General features: G+C 39.0%; 3 protein-coding genes and 1 long non-coding RNA gene across 13 annotated transcripts in view; 2 read left to right on the plus strand and 2 right to left on the minus strand.

Moving 5' to 3' along the window:
* The window catches only part of LOC117206755 (transient receptor potential-gamma protein), a 98700-nt gene extending 84484 nt beyond the window's left edge, over positions 1 to 14216 (minus strand). For 4 of the 8 annotated variants that reach the window (XM_033446362.1, XM_033446360.1, XM_033446361.1 and 1 more), the window contains exon 1: positions 10557 to 10628. In XM_033446362.1, the coding sequence (XP_033302253.1) occupies positions 10557 to 10559 (3 nt within the window). In that variant the 5' untranslated portion in view covers positions 10560 to 10628. Of the gene's footprint in view, positions 1 to 10556; positions 10642 to 10903; positions 11499 to 13873 lie in introns of those variants that run through there. The other 4 variants (XM_033446364.1, XM_033446363.1, XM_033446367.1 and 1 more) reach the window with 3 other exon arrangements.
* A 208-nt stretch (positions 14217 to 14424) lies between these two features.
* Positions 14425 to 17048, plus strand: LOC117206758 (probable tyrosyl-DNA phosphodiesterase). The gene is made up of 6 exons (XM_033446373.1): positions 14425 to 14449; positions 14526 to 14609; positions 14688 to 15792; positions 15886 to 16428; positions 16499 to 16703; positions 16771 to 17048. The coding sequence occupies exons 1-6, from the start codon at positions 14425 to 14427 to the stop codon at positions 16900 to 16902; spliced, it is 2094 nt and encodes a 697-aa protein (XP_033302264.1). The 3' UTR covers positions 16903 to 17048.
* A 1291-nt stretch (positions 17049 to 18339) lies between these two features.
* LOC117206832 (protein THEM6) lies at positions 18340 to 23629 on the plus strand. 3 transcript variants are annotated; one of them, XM_033446521.1, is made up of 5 exons: positions 18340 to 18958; positions 19480 to 19964; positions 20949 to 21163; positions 21636 to 21821; positions 21979 to 23629. In XM_033446521.1, the coding sequence occupies exons 2-5, from the start codon at positions 19805 to 19807 to the stop codon at positions 22087 to 22089; spliced, it is 672 nt and encodes a 223-aa protein (XP_033302412.1). In that variant the 5' UTR covers positions 18340 to 18958; positions 19480 to 19804; the 3' UTR covers positions 22090 to 23629. The 3 variants fall into 3 exon arrangements, with proteins under 3 accessions (XP_033302412.1, XP_033302413.1, XP_033302414.1); XM_033446522.1 differs by having other exon boundaries at positions 18340 to 18649; XM_033446523.1 differs by lacking the exon at positions 18340 to 18958 and adding an exon at positions 18997 to 19211.
* On the minus strand, positions 21534 to 24187 carry LOC117206836. Its single transcript, XR_004487445.1, has 3 exons — positions 24102 to 24187; positions 21983 to 22386; positions 21534 to 21891 (listed from the first exon to the last, which is right to left on the minus strand). It is a non-coding gene; the product is annotated as an uncharacterized LOC117206836 (long non-coding RNA).
* Between the last annotated feature and the right edge of the window lie 68 nt (positions 24188 to 24255).

Below are 24255 nucleotides of genomic sequence, written 5' to 3' on the forward strand. Positions count from 1 at the left end.
ACCGGAAATGGTGCTTTCTGCACTGCTGGCACGAGAATAAGGATAAATCGTGGTTCATATTGGCGCGTGTGAATTTCAGGGAACTTTACAATGGAAGATCAATAAGATATTTAAATATCTCCAGCTGACTTGAAATTGAAAAATATTTGGCAACAAATTACGATATATCGTGTCACGTACATTTATATACATTCTATCGAACTGATGCGAATTTAGGAGAAAAATTGTGAATACAGTAGAATCTTCTTTACCGAAGCAGCCGTTATCTGGACGTTTTATTGTCTCAACGGCATACTTCCTATTAGAACACGGTATGCAAATGCAGGAAAGCATTCGAACGTACGTAGAAGGCTTTTATGAATACATTACGTGTACTATAGGAAACATTTTGAAATTTCCCCAACACTGTTACGAGACTCGACTATTAAAATCATACTTAGTAGTAAAGCAAAACAAATTTAAAAATGAATAAGCTATGAGATACCTATTTATTTCATTTCATTTTGCCATAAATATTAGATTAATCCAAGTGCTAAATGCTTGTTGTTATATCATATTATTATGAAAAATTCTCTTATCCAAACAGTATTGTCGCCCAATTATCATTATACAATTCGTATCACGGTGGTTCTACCATGTACGAATTTCTCATTTTAATATGGTACAACCGATAGGAAAATCGATCGCTGCGTAAACCTTGACCCCGAGAAATTCGAGAAGCGATTTATTTTTCGTTCGTCAGTGACAGCTTCACCTTTTCCGAAGATCGGTGGACCGTGTTTCCGGGACGGTTGCGCGGTCGTTTAAATTCCGAGAGCTCGTGGATCGCGGTGAAATCATCGATCGTCGCGTTCAAAGTGTATTCGGTTCGGCCTGTCCGCGGCGGAACGCGTGATCGATTGAAAGAGTAATTGCGGTTGTCTGGCTGGACTGATTCCAGAGCAACAAGTTTTGTTGCGTGCCACTGAATTGCAGTCGATGGCGATGTCTCGAAAAAACATGGGGAAAAGATATTCATGAATCAGCTAGGAATCAACACGGTGCGTCGTCGTTGATTTCACGGAAATTTCAAACGCTCGTCACCTGTCGGATTAAATACTTTAAGCTCTAAATCGCTTTGAATTCGGTTGTCCGGAATTCCGACCGAGATTATCCCGGTTCACGCGACCGAACATTGGTCGATCCCACGCTGAATCGGTAATTCAGTGACGAAGTTCGAGATGAAGCTCGCAGAATGAATAACTGCTACTAGGAAGTCGAGCTTTATAGTCAGCGTGAGAAACCGACTGCTTTAATGTTCGCTGCTGATTCTCGTTTACAGAATCGATATCGCTGCTAATGCGTCGCGATGGCCATTTATCTTTAATTATTAGATAAGTGTGATACGCGTCGCATACACTTCACACTCAGCGACAACGGTGCGAAAAACGAAGACCGATAATTGCAACGAACGTTATATTATTTGCGTCTCTGGTAACAACCGATAGATAGGATTAGTCCTTTAACGAGAGAAAACTATTTAATTACAGCATTCTATTTCGAGTGGTCGACGTACCGCTCTTTAACGAAATGTTTCGTAAGAGCTTGTATTGTCTTCCTCGTAAAGTTCACTCGTTTGTTTCAATGTATTTATATAACTATAATTAATATAACTATACTTGGTTCTATACGAAGATCACAAGAGAAAAAAATAAGTTTGACTTTTCGTATTTTATTGAGGCACGACTTATTATTTAACGAAGTCTCGTTCTCATATATACGAAACTCGAATTAAATTTCTCGAAATGAAACGGGAACTCTTTTCGTCTTTGCCGATACTACATTTCCAGTTCAGGTTTGCATACAATTTCCCTTTGCCAATGCAATGCAATTATGCCTGCATCGCTGTCTGTAACAGACCTCGTTATTTGGTAGAGTCAAAGGTAATTACGGTCACCCGAATATCGCCGGCCTTTTATTTTACAAATATCCCGCTCGTAACTCCGCCCGTTCGTTTATTATTCATCGCCTTGACAATTCTCGAAGTCTTCCTTCTGACAGAAGACCGCGATGTCAATGAAAATGTTCCTTTCGAAATTTCGTCAGCACGCGGTAACGCGTGACCAGAATCGGAGAACGAACCTCGATATAACGACAAATGCAAATTGGATGATTCACCAGAGACTGATTTTAAAGTAACGCGACCAATAGAACGAGGGATGATAATAGTCTTTTATTTTCTTTCTTCTTTTTTCGATTCGATCCTACGATTCATCCACGACAAAATTCGAATCGTTCGGTCTGCTCGGCTTTAATTCAGAATCATCTCTCTGCCTCATCTCTCTCATCCATGCGTACGCGGTTTGATCGTCGACTTTAAATTTCCACGGGGGAACGCGGACTTAAACGGAGGACAGAATTTCATGAAAATTGAGAAAGTTCGGCCAAACAGCCGGAAAAGTTCCCCGACCCATCGATCCAATTCAAAACGCATTACAGCGATGTTAAGGGATTCCCGCGGCTGACGAAGGAGCAGGTCGCGGGCAACGAAGCCAGTTAAGGACACGAGCTGAAGGAAGAGCGGCGAGAGGGCTGTGAAATGGTTGGAGTGGAATCAATGAGGATGGCGTCGCTCTGGGGCGTCGACGTTTAGCTACTCGCCGGCGCTGCCGACTCCTCGCGAGATTCATCCGCATCCTCAAACATTCGACACGGAGAAGGTAAACAGAAAGGGAATTCGTTCGATTACAGCGATTACCTTATTACCCTTTCGTTGAATGGGTCGTTGATCGAGTTGGATATCGAACCGTCGTAATTCAGCCTCGACTAAAATCGAGACATTTCAAAGAAACTTTCTATTCGAGCGAATTTCATTATTTCGAGTAAAAATAACTTGGGCTCTTTTCCGAAACTCGTCCTACGGTTCGCTAACTGATAAAGTTTAGGGTACGATGGCAAACGATAGGACAGAAAGGATTCGCGATGTTGTTTAGATCGTTGCAACATTTAACTTGGTCCAAGTTCTTCCTTCAAACTCGTGCATATCCAAAGTGAAGTTGAGGAAGTTTGTTTGTAACGTGGGACAATTCTGCGTTACTAACTCGTTAAATTCATTGAAACTGTCGTTGCTGCACTGTTATTGTGTAACTAATTAGGAGAATACGAACTGTTTCTGGTAATTGGTGCTAAACATCAGGAGCACCGAGTATTCATCGAAACAAGCAAGAAGGTCTCAACGAACGTGGGTTAAATATCGTTAGTTTTGGAGTTACAAGACGCTCGAGTATGAATACAGATACCTAAGTTTATTAAAGCTTTTTGTTTGCTTATTTATCATTTCTTGCAACTTTCTGCAACACTCTGTAGATACCGGAACAGGCGGCACGGTTCTTTGAACTTGCAAATGACTAATATCGCAGTTAAATATGAATCAAGAGTTCGAGGGGGGACGAACACGCGCGACAACCTTAATAAAATGAAATAGACGAGATCGCGGTTACTCTTAGGGTTGCTCCGCGCGCAAACGTAATTGCATCTTTCGCCGCGTTAATGGATTCCATAGAAAGTTTCGCATTACTCGTGACAAGATCGGAAGGCGTCACGCGTCGCGTTACATCGTACAGATCATTCTTAACGACGCATACGATTTTATCCAGAATCGTTCTTATTAAGATATGTTTAATTTTGTGTGCTAGACTAGATTGGTCGCGTAGTAGTGACACACGTATGTGAATATGAATGCGTGGAAGTATGTGTGTGCGCGGTGTCTCAAAAAACAGGTGAATGTAATTGTTCCGTTGGCGATTTGGTATGGAAAATGGTGAGACAAAGTGCTGAGACGCGTGCAAATGTATATCGGCGAAGATCCTGGGAATCGTTTATTAAATAAATCTAAAACTATTCTAATATGAATTCTAAGTGTAACCTTAGTGTTCCTTTACTTTTATTTCGGCAATTAAGATGCACAATTCTCAACAGTTCTATAATACAATAGGATGTCCAGTACGCAAACCTTCCCCCAACCGAACGTTCTATCAACTAAACGATATTTCTTACTCGTGTCGTCCTACGATCTCGTATCTTGCCTGTTCTGTTATGATATTATGTTAAATTGAGAAATAAGTATATCTGGACTCTGTATAGCTATGGTTTATGTTGATAAATTAAAAGTAAAAGAATATCAATATTTAGCCACGTATGGCTCAGAAAGATTGGAAAGAAATTATATAATAATGCGCAATAAATTATCACTTTTTATAAAAAAAGATAGTGTCATAATTTCAGCCGTTCAATTATCCGAGAAATACGACTGTCCAATTTTAATTCGGTTAATCGAGACTCTGTAATTAGGACATTGGAAATTTTACTTCTATTGTGTACAGTCGTCAACGCCGAAACAGCGGATGAATAATTTTTGTTGTCGCAAAATCGTCGATTCCAGTCTGACTGCATTCAGAAATTTATGTAACGACATAATGTAATTTGCGATCGCATGGTTTCAGAGGTCTCGACCATCTCGCTGTACGAGCGACGAATAAAATAAAATTTATAACGACGACGTGCGACGCTCGATACGATTTCCGACTGATGATCACGCGAAATTGCTACCACAAAATTAATTCATACGTGACAGCTTGTTATCGAAACATATCGTTGACCGATTATCGAGTACACGTGTATTTTCCAACACCGTGTAAAACATCGCGAAAGCGGCAGAAGTTCGCTTCAGCGGTTCAATTACCCCGTGGTTCACCGTTCACTTGCGATTTTACGCCACGCAATGATGATATTTCCCAGACCTTCCACCCAGAAAATTTAAATTTCCGTTGTAACAAACTACCCTGGCTGCTAATTTGCATACGCATCGACTGCTACCTGTAAATTGCACGCATGCAAATACATAGCTATGCGATAGATGCACGTGCGAGCACCATGACATTGAACGTACAAGTGTATCGAAGCTTCGTGTCGATATAACAGATACCACACGCATAAGTACGTGTACCTATCCGTGTTTTACATTGTGTACACACTACTACGTACATGCGTGCGTGCTTATACGATCCGTGAGCATCTATTACGGGCATGTTGAAGCGCCGGAATTATTTCGCACTAATCGTCATCTCTGGATCATGTGACTCGTAATTTCGTAGGGCTGCAAATAAGCGGTATATGCCGCACCGTGTCAAGGACGAAGCAATCATCTTCCTGTAACCTGTATGTGGCATTTAATTTCCGGGTGCAATGGTAGACGGCGTTTTGCCATTCTGAAACGACCCCGCTGGTAGCCAGCTGTGCTCGAGAGATCGGTCAAGTGAGTTCGATCGAACTGTAACTTTCTTAAATTTCGCTTGGAAGAAAGAACGAGTAGGTACGATGGGGAAAAGTCGAGCGCGACAAAAATGTGTGCTTCGAAAACGGGAATATCGCCGTGTGCACATGCAATATACACGAGACGATTCACCGGAAGCTTTTATAGGATACGAGCACGAGAAAAATGAAAGGAAAATTGTGCCTCGTGAATACGTGTTGCTGCAATTCTAAGCAACAAATCATTTTGCTCGTTAAATTTCTTTGGGGCGACGCGTGTCGCGGTAATTTTAGAAAAGTTTGAAGGGTACCATTTCTTTATCTATCGGCGCAAGGTCTTTCGACGTTAGAGAGCGAAGCGTACCGTCGCGCGGTTAAATTATATCCCGCAGGTTTTAACCTACACGTAATAAACGATACGGTGTTCCATGGCTCAATCCTCTATCCTACGCGAAATATAGTTATTTTCGGCAACTAATCAATTATATTGCGTTTCTTCCCCTTGTGAAATCAGCCATAATATATCGCACGATAATCATTCGGTCGTATTAAACATCTATTTCCATACATCTCTACGATATTTATTACTAACGAGTTCAAGACACGTTCTCGTTAATTATATCTTCCCTGCAAATAGATAGAAAAAAATTTTAAGGATCGTTCGAAAAATTCGTAACACTGTTTAATATTAAATAATTAATTCGGAAATTCTTCCTAGGTAAATATGCTCCGGCATCGTTTTATCACAGAAACGTTACCTATTTCTATCAAAATATTCGGCGCACGACGGAATATGCTCGATGCTAGTGGAAAACGGTAGTCTAGAATGACCCAAATAATTGAGCGCTCCGATAACCTCGATTCAACCGATGAAGAAGAATGAGAATAGGATAGTAAGAGTCCGGCCGAGGAATAAGGTAAGAAGATAGCAGACGAAGAAAAGGTGCTACGGTTAAAGTTCCTCTGAGTGTCCTCCCCCTCTTCTCTTTCCTCGTCTCGTCATTTCGTCATGGTATTTTAACGAGCACTTTTGTGCACGACGTTGAAAGGGAAGTCCGAAGTTGTGCCTGCTCGTTCTGTAGTCTAAAAAATTATAGTATAGCCAAATTACAGCAAATAATCGGGTATCAAAAGACAAGACGTAGGCCGAAACTGACGAAAGAAGAGATTTTATTTCAATTCGAGTACTACGTTTCAACTTTTGAATTTTACTTCAATTATTTCACAAGTATGTTCACCATGGAGGCATTTAAAAAATACAATTTTACACAATTTGTTTCACGAATTAAAGTGTTATAGATTTAGGAGCTTAAGTATACAGTTCTACATGGGTTTCTCATAATCGGCAATGTCACGAACCAAGCGATATATTGTTTTAAATTCCTACTATTTTATGCAAATGCTCTTTCCATATGGAGAATAATGTCAAAGAGAGAGACAGAGAAAGAGAGAGAGAGCAAGAAACAACGAGCCGTTCGTTTCACGATTAACTAAGCTTACATAGAATTAAACGTTGTGGATGTTGAGTTGAAAGGAAACGAGTTTCGCAAACGTAACAGCTCGACGGAGATACAGAAGAACGTAACGTGGTCAGACGACCTGGGGATATGTCGGATAAATTCGTGTAAACATGTCGTAGTCGATCAGAGCGAACGCATATCTCGAGATTGAAGTTTGTATATAAATGGACAGGCGTGTGGTCAAATAAAATATCAAAAGTTCAACTTACGCCGTAATGCTTCAAACAAACTAAAACCGGGAAAACCGAGATAAAATACATTGGGAACGTAGGGTTTCGATAAACTGGTTCGTCGTTATCGACACGATGACGGTGAAATTATCGACGAGTGCGGCTAAGGGAACGTCTTACGATTTTCTTCACAGAAATTACTTCGCAAACTTACGTCTATCGAAACCTTAAATTCCCCTCTGATGGAATTAGGCCATTGAAAACTCTATAATACGTACTTTCATAAAATTTGACTCTGGCTAGAGAAAAGTATTTGCTGGAGAAAAGTATCGGAACGATGGTACCGCAACGCGAGACAGTTCTGCCTGTTTCGTACGGTACAAATGCAAATGGCCACTTTTCCGTAAGATGGATTTGAAGTGCATCTGATTTCGATTCAAGAGTATGTCAGTTTGGGTGCGTCATTCTCTGCGACATTTTCCATTTTCAAAATTCCATTATCGCATTCAACGTGCCTCTCGACTTCTCTTGTGAAAATTTTCAGTGGCAACTTCTCCTTTCATCGATGCTTCGAATTTTAACGAGCTCGAGCTGGTTAAAAATCTACGATAATACCTGACGTCTAAAGAATGAAGAGAGAACTGTCGAAATTAACGTGATTAATTATACCATTTAAGTCTGCCGGGAAACAGAGATATGTAGGTGTACTCGATCTGTTTGTACCGAGCACAGCGAAACAATGACGGTGATTACCAAGATGAATTTATTCATGGCGTGCCGTCTTTGAGGTAGTTCATCAGACAATGGAGAGATCCTTCGGGTTAAACTCGAGATCGTACAGGTCGATTAAGAAATGCACGCGAAGACCAGCGTAACTAGGTTTCAGGTGTTCGAACCTGTGTACTAAAACGAGAACCTTGTACTTCTTAACAAAACGAATATAATCCACGCTTTTTAAAGCATTACCGTCTTCTGCTTTGTCGATTGAGGGTTATTTACATTTACGTTCAAATTACTCTCGGTACGGAAATGTTTTTAGGAAAAAAGGAAGAAAATATCTAAAGCTACTTTATAATTGAATTTGGATGAGATGCTTCTTGTGTTTCGTAGGATTACGAACGGATGAATCCGCGTGGATTACGTAACAATTTGCCACATGGCGCAATACCGGTGCTCGCATTTCTTCCTCTCAACAAAAAATAACTCACAACCGAATGATCTATGAAAGTTGAATACACATAATTCATGTCCGCCCTGTCATACTATGTAAACAAACATTTTTGTAATCAGTACGATGTTGATCGTAATATCGTTTAGAGGCAGTAAAAGTCTGCGAGTAAGCGTTACACCGACCAAGTTCTCGCTGTGGTATTAGAATATTAAAATATTAATCCTTTTACGGTGTAAAAATATTTTTACAGTGAAAAATATTTGGGAAACTTTCACTCCAAACTTGTTTGCTGTTTTGTACAATAACTTAACAATATCTGGGTATTCGCTTTCTCTCCAACCGTTCGATGATATTAAATGTTAATTTTGTTTGAGATACAAGTTTCGAAGAAAAAAACATCGAAGGATCTTTGTTGCCTCGTGCTTAAGATCGAGAGCCACTTCACGTGAACTATCCACAACGTTTCTCCAGTTTAATGCCGGGATTCTCCAGATGGCTGGAGAATTATCGGCAGCCTATACAAAAATTAGTTGCCATTACGACCGATTATTCATGAAATGATCGAACGATCCGCTTAGAGCATTGAATGAAGATTCGAGTGTCTCTATCGAACGCGTTCCTTCTGCTTGCTTTTCTCGATGGCAACGTTTACAATGGCCACTTTCAAGTTGGAACTTTTTAACTAAAGAACCACTCCACATCCCACAATTCATCTGAAAGACTTTCCTGCGAGTGACATTTCTTCTTACGATATATCGCTTAATAAATTTCCTCGTTCACGTAACAAATTCGTATAGTCGTCGAAGAAGTTACAAGAATTAATTAATTTTTTCGCACGATAGTAAATCAGCAAGTTTTTTGATAAAATAAATGAAATTTTGCAAGTAAATTTTCTAAATTACGAGTGATCCGATTGTCTTATTTGACTTAGTATGATAAGATTGTAACAGACTAGGATACAAACTATGATTTGTGACATGTTTGTAACTTTTATACTCTGTAACGTTACCGATTGATGCATCACTGTGCAACACAGGCCAAGTTCAGTAAGAAACGCGGTATAACGTGCCCCAATATAAATTCCATTTTGTTCGTTCGATAAATACCAATTCAAATAAACAGTTCGATAAATCCACGTATGTACGACGGAAAAACGCAATCGCGAAAAAAAAATAGAAGGACGGAAATACATCTCGCGAAATGAGTCTCAAACAGAGCGGATAATTTATCGTTTAAAAAATGACCTCATATATTTATTCGAAATAGAGTGAAAGATTTGCGATTTATCGCAATCAGTTTACGAAATGATCACCTAATTCTGCATAATTTGCATTAATTAGTACCTTGATATTCTACAACGTTTGAAATTTGGGCGCCTGTGTAAATGTCGACGTCGAATTAAATTATTATATAATCACGGAGAGCAAGGATTTTCGATTATACCATAACGCGAATAATATTTTTAATCGATCGAGGATAACACGATACTGAATGGAACTTGGGACGGTATTTCATCGGAAACTACGATTTATTTTCGCATGCACGCGGCATAACACGATTCCCTTTCGCTCGTATTTCGATACACTTTCATATAAACAATGACGTATACAGTTGAAGTACAGTTTGAGTAACGAAACTTTCGTCGAATCGTTTTTCGATGCATGGACCGTATTCTTTCGATATCCGTGATTAATCGTTCCACGCTCTATAAACTTCCACGCAGTTACTACGATCCGGACAGCCTTGGCAAGACTTCATTGCTAACCGGTCAAAATTAATTAAAGTTATTCGATCACTTTAGCCCGTCATCCCCCTTACCGTAACAGTTCAATCAACACGATAGACCTTTTTTGTATCTTCCTCGTGTCAAACTTTCGTTCGTAAAATGAACAGGTTTAAAATGAAGAAAAACCGAAGAATGTAGGACGAAAGTATCGATATATTCTCCAGTCATTCTTATCGTCCATTCGATATTTTGTAAATTATTCGAGCGAAATAGAATTCACGGTATCACTTGTCTAAAAATTTTGTTTGTGATCGATGATTTATCGATAACGAGCGGACGCGAGTTCTCGAGGTGAAATGATTCGAAATTACAAAGTGTGTTGTAAAAACCCGCGCAGCTTTTCACTGCAACGTTGCAACAACGATGGATTTTAAACTTTCTCTTCTTTCGGAAAACTTCGTTCTCGTTATAAATCTTGCTTACGAATTTTATACTTTAAAACTTTTGAAACTCGCATCAATTTGTTGCGTATTCTAAATGAAGGGTATCCGCGTTTTCGAAACTTGACATCGGCATGATCCGAAAATGACAAGCAATACCGAGGTTGAGAGGAACGTTCTCACTACCGAATCGCTACGTCTTTCATGCTCTGAATGATAATTTTGTTAAAATTTCCGTACCATGTCGAGTTCCGTCGTATCGTGGAATTCAATTCATTATGGTCTCAACGTTACCATTCGGAGTTGCCTCGTCGTTCCTCGAGTTTCGATAAAAGAGAAAAAAGGAAGAAAAAAAAGAATACAACAACGATAACCTGTCGCTGCGACGGCCAATACACTAAACGTATCATAGACTTTCGATCCAACTACTTTAAAAGTTTCTCAATGTACAATAGGAAGGGCGCGTAAACAAGCGTACAATAACACGATCGAAAATAACGAATGATTCACGAGGCGACTTCCGTTTGGCTCGCGCGAAACCGACTGTTAACGACGAATCGGTAGTATAACGGTGTAAATAAAGCGACCTTGACTTTCTGGCATTTCCGGGCAGCGATGGATCTTGATTGCTTTCTGAGTGCCTCCAGAGGAAACCGCTTTCCGCAGGATGCGTTCCAGCCGACTCCACCACGGCACCACTTCTAACTTACACTGCAGTTCACGTGATCGATGCGAGGGAATCACTGTTCGACGCGGGTAGATCACACGGTCACGCGACGCCTGGATCAACGCGGTTCTAACCGGGGCCACCGGTAGCCGCAATCTTTGAATGAAAATCGACGATAAAGCGCCAACACGTGGCTAAGACGTACAATATCGGAGTACCGAGAGTTAAGATTCATTCGCGAGACAGAGACGGTGATTAAGTGACAATTAAAGACAACGAAAGTCACTGACACGAGATCCGGCGTGAACACGCGAAAGTCACGACGGATGAATCGCTCGCGGCGCGGTCTGGGCGGTGACTGAGCGGACCGAGGCGTCTCGACGCACGGCGTCTCTCCCACCCCTCTCTCCACATCCTGCAAGCCTGACGGATACCACTTTTCGGTTGCTCCGTCGTTCGCCCCTGCCTTTGCCGCGTGACATTCGACGGTGTTGTGTTGTTATTTATTGGTACCGAAGTACATTCGACGCATTCGTCGCGAGACTCGTTCGTGTCTCGATGCGTGTTTCATGGTAGTTTTAAAGCAGACTATCCCTTCGTCTCTTGATGTCCATTTTCAACGAACGTAATAGAAAATGGATAAAAATGATGCGCGTGAGAACCGAACGACCGGCGATAAAGACTATGACTAGCGCTTCACCGCGTTTTTTACGAGGGTACGTACATATATCGATGTTTCTCACTAGCTATTAACCCCTGAGAAGGTATCTTGTTATCACGTAATATTGTTAAATATTTGATTAATAATTTGCATCGAAGTTGTGACAATACGAAGGTGAAATTACGAATCTGAAGTTTTCCGATCTCGTTTCAATAATATGTAACTACGCCAATGATATTGCGAATAAGGTTGATTTTTTAACCGGTTCCCGTTCACGCGTTCAAGCACTTCATTACAACGGTTAATTTGTAAGAATTTAATCTCATTCTTATTCGGACACTTACTGACGGTTTTTCTCGGGTTTTCGCTTCGACTTCTATATCTATCCACGGCCTTATTTATTTCATTGTATCTTTATTGTATAATTTATGTTTTATTTCATTCTTTATTACATTATTGTATTTTATTTTATTCTATTCTATTATTTTTCTATCTTTACTTTGAATGTGTATTTTTCTTAAACCTATGGCCGTTTATTATTACAATATATAAAAATATATAAAACGAAAATTGCAGTAGAAAGTGGAGAATCAAGGGAAAAAGCTTCAGTTCGCTGCACCGCCACGGCGCCGTACGAATCGTGAACAAGTTTCAACTGGAACTTGATAACTATCGAATCTGACGGTAGATAATCCAATCTTCGCTTATCCTGCCGCTCCTTTCTTGGCTCTTTCCTCCTAAAAAAAGGTCGACAGTCGTCGTCGTATTTTCTGAATAAGCTTGTCCTCGTTCGTTCACTCGTTAATTCCACCTGCACTGCTTTTAAGAACGTCCTGTTTCCCGTGTTGGGAATAGAATTTCGCAAAATATTCAGAAGAATCCATGTTACAGAAGTCAGGATATTCGCATGCAAGTATTGACTGGAAATAATGTACTGTCTAACGAATATAAAATGTTCGACGAGGAATCGATTCGACGTGAGTGTTGGCTTCTCGACGTCGAAGCGCCTTCCAATTACTCTCCACTTGATCGAGCCATAATCCAAGAAGCAAACGTTTCTAGAAACAATTACGACTAAAGGAGCAAGCTGTTAATTTCGCCGAGCTGCCTGTTCGTCTTCCTGGTGACTTACGAACGAATTGCTTGTATTTTGACGTCGGAAACGTTTCCTATTTCGCTCATTCGATTTATCACCGTGAACGTCGTCTCGAAACGTAAGCGACTCGAAACGAAGGATAAGCTATTTACTTTGATAAAGTATACAACTAATTTAGAGTGTTTTAACAGCTTGTACAATATACGGTAGATATTCGATAAAAATACTATCTTTTTGAATAAAATTGTACGCTCTATGTACTTCGTACCAAATTATTTTAAGTATACTATTCTTTAATATCTTCAAGTAAAAGAAGCTGTTATTGATCACATAGATACGTTTAGAACTGAAGTTTAAATGTTAATTCATCTGAAGAACTTTTGACAAGGTATATAAGTACATTTGTTGAAAAAGTCCAACTTCTTTTGAGAAGATCACCTACTTTTATCGTGATCTGTTTTTAAAATATCCACTTTCCCATTTTTTAATCAAACGATGCAAATTTTTCGACGCTTCCCCAGTGACGTGTTTTTGTTTAATATTTTCCCCAGACAAATCATCTTTGTGCGCGGGACGTCGGTTGAAAAACATTCCACCCCCTGGCGGCGACTTTAATTTAATCATTCCAATACCAGTGGCGCCCTGTAAATTATGCGCATACATATTAAGCGGACCGATTTTTAAGACCGCTATCCCGATTCTTTCCGCGGCTATTAATTGTTCTTGGGAAAAATGGAAATTCGTCTTCGCAATTTGTTTCTAAGGGGCGCTCGCCGAGCGTCGAGCGCCGCTGAGATGCGGTCGGTAAGTTTCCTCGTTGAAACTTAACTCTGGTGCTCGACGCTGCATCGGTTAAGGACGCGGTGTTACGCGTCGAGACGTTGTTAATCGTCCCCCGTCTACTACGTCTTTCGTTCTCCTTCACCACTTGCTTTCCTTCGATCGTTTTATTGAAACTCGCTTTCTAACATTTCGTATCGCATTTAAGATGCTATTTCTCAATGTCGCGTTTGAGACGTATTAATTGCACCGATGTAAATCGCTTTCCAACAACGATTCATTTTGTTGTACTTTATATCGATGTTATTAATGTCCTAACTTTATATTGATACTAAATGAGTTTATTAAATTACCTTTCTCGTTCCTTATCCCTTTGTTCGATGATGTTTGGAAATATTTTACAGCAGATTACAGATCGATTGTATGAAATATTGCCAATCAGCGATTGTGTTGAATATTGTACATCGTGTTGTATGTCTTCCATCTTGATTAATGAAATTGGCGCCCATTGAAGTTCATATGGCATATCATTATTTAACAATGAGGATTAATTAAATAATACTAAATATTCGTGTCGTCTCATCCTGGTATAAACTAGTGAATGTAATTTAAGTGAGTAATGTTGACAATTTATATGGTTTTACGTTGACTTTCACATGTTTTTAAAACCACGTTTTTAAGACGCGCCGACGTGAAGAAGTTTAGATCGAAACTAATTTCAATTCGAACTACACTTACGCCATGTCGATTACAGTGCCATCTGCTCGTTCTCGTCAATAATTTGAAATAGAAGTTGGTCGGATACGGAACAAATTGTAATAGTATTACGCGTTATTGTTTTATATAACATTTAAAGGATAACTTCTTCGTACTATCATCTTTGCAAACTAAATAATATCACGAAATGGCTACAAGTTTTATGAACAATGGTAAGCATACATCAACTGGTTTTAAGGTTAAGATTTAATTTCGTGCAATTTAAAAAGTTGCACTGTTTTGTGCAAGTTTCAGTCAAGAAGCAATGCCCTTACATGGAAAAATGCTATCGCAAGAATCCAATTCATTTCAACGAGATGTCACATCCACACTGTAAGTTTCATATGTTTCTTGTCAGTCTTATCTTAAGTATTCAACCGTGATCGAAGAAAAACATATGATCTGTTTCAGTGGAAAAAATTGTAGTAAATCAGTTAGAAGGCGAAATACGAGTTCCCGAGGAACTTAATTTTGAGTGTTCTGATCGTTGTCTTTTGAAAGACCAATTAAAGATCTTGCAGATTGTATTAAGAAAAAACAGAAATAGTGATGGAAGCAGTTCTTCAAACATAGCATCAAACTCCAAAATAAATGCTGAGAGTCCAAAAGTCACTAACGGAAAAACAGTTTCTGAAACTTTAAAGGATAAAGTGGAAAAACATAAACAACTAACGATTCAGAGAAGAGAAAATAAGTTGAAAAATATGGATGAAGAAGCAGAGGCACTTTTTATGTCTTCTAATGAAAAAGATAATCAGAGAAAAGTTTCCAAGATGAAAGAAGAATTGGATAATCTGAAGATAACCGAAAAATCTATGCACAAATCTAGCTCGCAAGATAAAAAGAGAGATAGTAGTATCTTTGGTGACAATGATAAGGAAAGGAAGAAATCAAAGTTAAATCATACTAGACAGGTACAAGAGTGCGGTCAAGATACAAATAATAGTTCAGAAAATATGGAAAGTTCTAGTGTTTCGAAAGGCACATCTTTGATAGAAAGATTTGAATTATGCAATTCTATAAAATCTAGGAGCGAAGTCAGAGAGAGAGCAATTAAAATGATGAAACAACAAGGATTTGAAGTATCCGTGGTAGAACCAGGAAATTTTGGTATGAAATATGCCTTATCAGCTCCATATCACTTATTTCTTACAAGAATCCAAAAATCAAAAGAAACATATAATCAACAATTTTCTATAACATTTCCTGAGATCTTAGACATTAGTTTAGGGGAAATTGTAAAAAGTTTGCATATTAATTTTATGGTTGATGTTGGGTGGTTATGTTTGCAATATTTATTGGCTGGACAACGCACAGATATGTCTATTTTATTTGGAACAAGAGTGGATGAAGAAAAGTTAAGCTTGAATATCACTATGATACCTGTGTGGATGCCAACAAAGTTTGGTTGTCATCATACTAAAGTCATGATCCTGAAATACAAAGATGATGGAATACGGGTTGTGGTTTCCACCGCAAATCTATATTCGGATGATTGGGAGAATAGAACACAAGGGTTGGTTAAATAATTTTAGAAGTTATTTTGTGCTTGTTTTAAGAAGAAGAGTTGTTTTAATCGATAAACAGTTGCTTCAATGTTGTTGATCAGAGTTTGGATATCGCCACATCTTCCACTGCTGGCAGAATCTGCAAACCCCAGTGATGGAGAATCACCAACAGGATTCAAGAGGGATTTAGAACGTTACTTGCACAAATACGAACAACCAGCTTTAACAGAATGGATTTCTGCTGTGAAAAGAGCAAATTTTTCTTCAGTAAATGTATTCTTTGTGGCATCTGTTCCTGGGAGACACACAGGTGTGGAATATGATTATTGGGGTTATAGAAAATTAGGTCACGTTCTTTCTAAACATGCAAAACTACCTCCTGATGCACCACAGTGGACATTAGTTGCTCAGAGTTCAAGTATTGGTAGCTTAGGTCCTAATTATGAAAGTTGGATTCAGAAGGAGATAATATCTTCGATGTCAAAGGAAAATCCACCAGGTTTGAAGAGCTGCCCGAACTTTCGGTTCATTTATCCATCTTTAAACAATTATAAACAAAGTTTTGATTGTCAAGTTGGATCTTGTTGTTTGCCATACAGTATTCAAACACATTCTAAACAAGAATGGGTAGAATCCTATATGTAGTAAGTTCTTAATTTTTATTTACATATTTCTATTTATATATGTACATACTGTACATATAAAATATTTCAGCCAGTGGAAAGCTACACGAACCGCTAGAGATAAAGCAATACCTCATATAAAAACATACACAAGAATTTCGCCTAATTTAGAAAAGATTCCTTGGTTCGTTCTTACTAGTGCTAATTTAAGTAAAGCCGCATGGGGAATGGTCAGAAAGGACTCCCATCATATTTTGAATTACGAAGCAGGCGTTATATTTATTCCGCACTTCGTTGTACGTAAACGTATTCTTATTTATATATCCTTTATACACGTTTCAAGTATACATCATCTTTTTACAGACTGGATCAACTACGTTTCCTATCAAAAAAGAAGAAGCTGGTGTTCCAGTTTTCCCTATTCCATACGATCTACCTCTAACTCGGTACGGGAGTGGGGATAAACCATTTGTTACTGAATTTTTTTCTAGCTAGTAATATCTGAAAATCGAAGAATACTATAACATGAAAATTACATGTATTTATTCTTTTCTATATTTTTCGTTAAGCAGGGTATCAAACAGAACATTATTGTACAAATGATTTTTTTTAGAATAAACATGATAATAATTGCTTTGATACACATATATGTTAACTTGGCATTACAAAAGAAGAAGAGAACTACACTTTATTTGCTTCACGAGTTGCTTTTCGTCGTCCCATTGCGAACATAGTTTAGAATGTAATGTAATGGTTCTATAAAGCTTCTGGTAGGCTAATAGAAATTTTACGACGTCTGAAATTCCCACGTCGTACGTGAGATATTTATTGATTAGCTCATGATTCGTGCCGATTTCGTGATTGTTCGTTCGTGGATCACGCGTTTTCCATAAAACATCAGCAGGAAAGCGTTTCCTGACCACCACCTTTTCGACGTAACATCGTATTGCTTGTGCATGCCCCGCCTTCAAACAACGTTTGACGAAGCTTTGCTTGTTCTTTTTCCCGTATCAATTACATATAGTTGGCATACGTTGATTTCGTAAGACGAGGTCACACAAGGTAGAGAAACGAACTCTTTATATTCCTTAAGAAATTTACTAAAAAAAAAAAGAATAGCAGAAAAAGATTTACATATGAAAGATTAAAAATTCTATTTAGGAGTGATCTTTTGACGAAGAAAGTAAATAAAACATAAAATGCTACAAAAGGAAGATTCATGGTGGAAGTCATCGTTTGAATTATCCGTGATTTTAATATGTCATAAATTATAGTATATTCATAATTACATTCGACGGTGACGTCGATACATACTTATGTTGTATACACTTTTGTGCCATATTAATAAACAAATTTTAGGTGAGTTTTTAATTCATAGAAACGAGAAAAAAAGGGAGGAAGATTCATTATTCTAGATAGATCGTGATGATTTAACATTATATTTGTCCCTTAGTGTCCTATAATTATTATACTTTATTAATATAGATATTGGGAAAATTGCGTCGATACGCTTCGTTCTTTTTTTACATAGATATAATCAATATGATTTAGCAATAAATATATCAGAAAACCTCGCTTATCTCCTTAATCAGCGAGTTGTAAGACTGTCAAAGTTCAAGGATATTGTATATTTCAGACAATTTCCTTGTTACTTTGTACCTGTCTTCTACAAAATCCACTATATAGAACCTTATAATTTCTTTTCGCTTTCAAAACTGAAGATTTCAATCTACAACCTTTGAATTAATCGTGAAGAAGAACCGTTTCAAAGAAACCAGTTTACGCTATGATTTTCAAATTTATATTTTACTCCCTGTAAAAGCAGAGGCGTTCAAAATGGCAAGATTAGCGTCATCCTGGCATAACACACACTTGTACTTCGGTTTGCCATTAAGAAAAGCGCCAAGGATTTTGACGTCAACGCGCAACGAGGTGTCGCCTCCCACTAGGAACCAGCATCATGGTTGGAAGTCCTCGGCGCAGATGCGACTTCTGGAAAGGGACGTTCCGGCGCCTGTGACGCCGACGACGACATCGAACCCGGGAACGCGTTGATCAGCAGTTTGTGAGATGTCGTCGACTCGAACGCATACTCCTTAGCTCTGTACTTGTGTACGTGTGTTCCTTGTGTGCGTGCGTGTATAAGTAGACAAGCATGTGCAGATTCGTGTTGCCGTGAATAGTCAGGCACAGGACAGTCATCGGGCGTCCGCGGCGATTCCACCTGACAGACTGCCGCTAGGTAGGTCGAAGCGAGCATCGATACGAAAGCTAGTGAGCGCTTAAACGTCGGAAGCTTAAACACCGATCTGAATAATAAGAATCTTGTGATATAGAAGAACCATCATCAATTGAGAAAACACCTTCGATTTCGGAAGAAGCAATACCGCAATGACGCATTGCGAACCTCGACGGAGAAGACCGACGTTTCGGGACAATATTTTGGAAGAGCGTGGCCAATGAAAACGTGCTTCGCGTGACAATCGTACAACCTCTCGAAGGGGAAAGTATCGAAAGTAGCTTTCGCTGGGAATTTTGAATTGTCTCCACGGTATATTCGTACTACCAGAAATTCTACGTTTAAACGTTACATCGACATGGTGTCGTTGTTGCACGGTTGCGATTCGTCACCGTTCCGTTTATTCATCGGCGTACAACGATCAGCAACGTTGCAAGACGCGCGCGGTTCATCGGATGCCTATTTTTGATGTGCTGCTTATTCGTCAACGATCCCCTGCCACTTGGCAGGAAAGCATCGCGTGATCATACCAAACGCGTATTCCCAATATTTACACTGTTAATTAGTGAGTGCACATTTCGGACATTTTATTACTTTGTTAGTTTACAAAGTGCTTCGCCTGCCGAGTTCTTCCGCAGAGTGATCGTTGTCAAGAAGGAGATAACCAAATCACTGTCTTGTTTTTGTCTCTTATTATTGAACATTTGCATCCTAGCACGACTCGAGTGGAATATTCCATGTGCACGATTACAATGAGAAACGCACTCCATGGAAACATGACACTCGAAACTTTTTGTCTGAGTATTTAAATGGTAATGCTTCTGGCATTTCAGGTCCGAGGTGCTTCGTATATAAAAGAACGCCGGACACGGGCTGCATTATCTCTTGATGCGTTCAATGGTCGTCCGGCATGTACCGATATATTTGGAACTAAGGTTGATCGTCATGGTGCGTCGATCCACCTACGATCCTTTGACATGCTAATCGAGCAACTTGGCTTTTCATCGGCGAGAAGCGAGCCAGGAAACGCAGTCAGAATCGACGACGAATCGATAAAGTGGAGTGTGGCTTCCCGACGGTGGAGGAATTCCAAAGCCTGACCACGCGGGGATCATACTCCTGTTCGAATTTGAGGACGTGCGAATCGCAAACTTAATCATGATGATAACCTGCTGGGTGTTGGCTGGTGTATTTGGAGCTATCGTGCTGCTCTATAACCTAGTAGAAGTTCACTATTTCTTGCGTATGTGCTTGACCGTGTTCCTTGCACGCTTCTGCAAGAAGAAGGTTCATATCCTCGATGAGACCACCGTTTACGGTACGTTGGCTGCTTAACCCTGAATGAGATTAGAAATAACGATGATTAACGATTTGATGTTAAATCGTGTATAATGCTGCCTCGTTCAAGCTAGTATTATCGATAGGACGTAACCGAAACGTTATTTAAGAATATAGAGATTCCATGAAAATGCATTTCATGGATCTTTGTGGCTACGTAAGTCCAGAATCCTTACAATTTACTGACTTATCTTGGGCTCATTCGCGTAAACCTTGACCTACCATGCGCGATCAGTTGGCCGGTCGGTTGCTCGTGTCGCAAATCCGTACGAGTATTGATTGTGCAGTACTGTGCTGCGAAATTCTACAAAGCTGGACCAACAGATCGAAATGTAAACGACGTAAATTTTGCAACGTGTTTTATCAGTATGCGTCTTTTCTGTCAGTAGCGTTCTCATCCTATACACGGTGGTCTGAATTCCAGAAATTACCTACGAAAGAACATACACTTTTATCAGGACTTACATGACACGTGGGACAAACAAAGAATATTAAACTCTCGGGATACTTAATATGCTTATTATATTCCAGCAAATACTGATCTTTTATTTATCTGTCCTTGCAGCAACTCGACTCAAACAACTTTTTCATCATTCTCTGTTCCATATCTTTCATCTTATCTTCTTAAACCTCTAAGTAATTGTTTTTAATCGTATTAGTTAAATCAGAAAAGTATTCTTTTAATCGGAGGCACGATATGCGATTGCGGTTAGTTATTATTCGGCTGAAATCACGCATCTTTAATTCTCTTGACCGTCATGGAAAATCGCAACGTACGTTTCGCAATTGTGTGTCAAATACAATCCATGACACCAACCTTCGAAAATTACTATTTAACTTCAACTTTAACCTTTTGGTCTTTGAAACATACATAATAAAAGAATAATCATCGTTTATCTCATTCTATTTACTCTCGCGGCTGTACTAATTTACTTTTCTAGTTGTATTAGTTTACTTTTCGCAGGTATTTGCACGACAACGGACGTGGACACATTACTTTATCACATGAACAATGCGAGATATCTTCGCGAGATCGATTTCGCCAGGGCGGATTTTTACGAAAGGACCAGCCTCTATCGCGAGATCTGTTCGCAAGGATCGGGTGTCGTACAAGGAGCGTCGACCATTCGTTATCGCCGCTTCCTGAAACCTCTGTCCATCTACAAAATAACTTCTAAGGTATGTGAGTTTGATCACGTAAAATCGTATTACACAGTCACGTTCGTTGTTCTCTGTCTGATCGACTTGAGAAACCATAGAAAATTTTTACGATTCTTCGACACAGAGATCTCGGTATCCGGTCGATTATCAACATTTGTTCTCGGTAACTTCTAGGAAAACCGATAAGACCGAGAAGGAAACGAACTTGTTGACACTTAGTGTGCAAATCGTTGCTGGTACTATTTTAGAGAGTCGAAGCTGTCCAAGTGTTCGCCACTATAGTTTTGTATGCACTCCGATGATCATATGACGCATTGTATCCAAAATGTATTCTCGCTATCACTTTTATCATGGTGCAAGTGGAATATCAAATCAAAACCGGTTACACTTTTCCATTATAAAGGAGAAGAGTTAATTGCGCCCATAAGGTTGTTACAAGTAACTTTGCCTATTTAACTATTCGATGTTTTCGTGGCATGTATCCTTGCAGATAATATATTGGGATGAGAAGTCCGTATTCATGGAACATCGGTTCATCACTCCCAGCGACGGATTCGTCAGGGCCATCGCGATGTGCAGACAAAGGCTTTTGGATTGTAGCGCCGAGGCTGTGATCGGTTCCCTTATGGAACGAGGCGTCAAGCAGAACGGTAACGTGGAGGCGGGTGTAACTCAGGTAAAATTTTCTACACTTTTTAACGAATTTTCAGTTTCTCCTTCATTATAAATAAGAAAACCTAAAATCTCTGAAAGAGTAATTACAATTGATTACATTAATCTAAATAATTTGTCTGGAGTGCAAATATATATATTAATTAACATGCATGTTATAGATACCTCATGTCCGACCGCAGATGCCACCGGAAGTCGCCAGGTGGTTGGAAAGTAACGAAATTTCTTCGGCAATGCTTCGTCAGAGCTCAGCAGCAACGACGAATTGCTGACAAAAGGAGGATACGGCGTCCTCCGCAAATGGCGCCGTGTCCACTTCCGTCTATTCGACTACGACCGTGTAAGGTCGAAGATTCGATCGATGCCAGCTTTCGTTGGTCGTGAACGCATTCATGGAATCTTCCAGTAGTTACTTTCTTGTTCGAACGACGCGCGTGATAACGTCGAATCAATTTTTTTGGTGAACAAATTACGAGTTAAGTTTGAAGCTTTTATCGATTGCATTCCCGATGGTTCGGTTGAGAATTGAGGTGAATGATCGGGCAGCTTAAAAGTTGATGCTTGTCTACCTAAAAATTGGCTCAGCGTTATTTGCAACGTAATTCGGATGCGTAATCGTATATATGTATCCAATGCCAAAGAAAAAAGAAACTCTTTCGGATCGATGAGAAACAGAAATCTACAGTACAAAGGCCAAACAGAGACGCGGAAATTATTTTACTAGGCAATGGTATATACGTGACTATCGGACAAGATGTGTTTAAATTCCTCATGCGTGCGGGGAGGAACTTGCTAACAAACCGTTTGATATGCCAATGAATTCAATGACTTTGAGAATAATTTACCAAAAGTCTTACTAGCAACCGTGGAACGGATTGCTAGAAGGATAAGGTCACAGATTGTAGATCGATTACATCCACTTCAAAGGAGCTTCCGAAATTAAAAAGAGCACCGTTTGTTAAATATTCTCCGTTGAAAGTAATCGCGAGACGCGTGGTGTTATTTACATTTTTTATTATAATATATATTATACATGTATATATATATACGTATGTATATAAATATATATGTATGTATATATAAATATATATGTATGTATATAAAAAAATATATATATATATAAATTAGCGACTGGCGCCGGTAATGATTTCCACGAGAAAACAATGTAGAATTCTCCCGAGGAGCTGCTTTGCTGCAGGATGGTAGAGATAGAACAACAATATATTTACAAGCGCGTTAAGCGGCGAATGTTTATACCTCTATAACGTATTACAGGTGCCTTCACATAAATCATGGTGGATATTCGCGCGCCTGCGATTGTCGAGCACTCAGACTGTGACATTCGCTTATCGATATGGTTACCGTGTTTGCCATACATCAGTTCGTTGTGATTCTATTATAAATTTCACTTGCTTGTTATTATTATGTTTTTAGTAATATATAGAATGCCCGCGAAATTGCGAGTTAGTTGTAAGCGGCTCGCATATGATCGATTTGTTGAAATCCTTATATACAATCCTTATTACCGACGCCATTTGCATGGGTGAATCCATAAAGTATATCCCATTTGAATTTCGAAATAAATTGGTATCCGTAGTATGGTTATTAAGTAGCCGATGACGTAGCGAGTCTTTAACAGCTAAATAGCATTGTGCACGTACTATGCGTGAAAACGTTATTATAATTCTAGATGATAATAATGTCATTTTTGTCACATAATACTATGTTGGATCATGTCGTTGAAAATACCATTACCCAGGAGTAAGAATAAATATTCCTTAGATGGCTAATGTTTCTTCGTTGGAAAGCACATATTATTTTCTTCTTTATTGTTCAGACCGATTTCGATCGAAACGATATAGTAATTGTTGACGATACAAGAATTTGGCAACGGAAGTTGAATCGAAAATTTTGTAATTTAAAAAAGAGGTCACGCAATGCATGCATGTCGCGTTGAATATTTCACGTAAAGTTCACGACTTTGTGTACTTAATTTTCATATAATATATAGTTAAGGCATTCACACGTTCACGGCTAATGCGTCCGAGCAATGATATAATGATATATAAAAAGAATAGCATATATATTTTTAGAAATCGTATCTACTCGGTTTTCTGAATTAAACGCGGCATCATTTTTATGAAGATTATGCTGACTAGTGCAGCCAAAGAATATTCATTTCCATCCACACCAGTTAATTCAGTTTGTATATAGTTTATATAAGAATTGTTGATATATATGCATAGTCTCTTAAATCATATTAATCGTTGATTCATTGACTCACCTATTTATTCATTTGCTACGATCATCAACAATTGATCGATTAAATTCTCACAACGAGCCATCGAGTTGTCATCTGTTCACAATTATAAAATCACTATAATAAAAGAGGACAGAATATCATAATCTTCGAAATATTGGGCGTTCGTTATCGTCTT

Source organism: Bombus bifarius, unplaced genomic scaffold (genome assembly GCF_011952205.1).
Source record: "Bombus bifarius isolate JDL3187 unplaced genomic scaffold, Bbif_JDL3187 scf7180000008008, whole genome shotgun sequence".
NCBI lineage: Eukaryota > Metazoa > Arthropoda > Insecta > Hymenoptera > Apidae > Bombus > Bombus bifarius.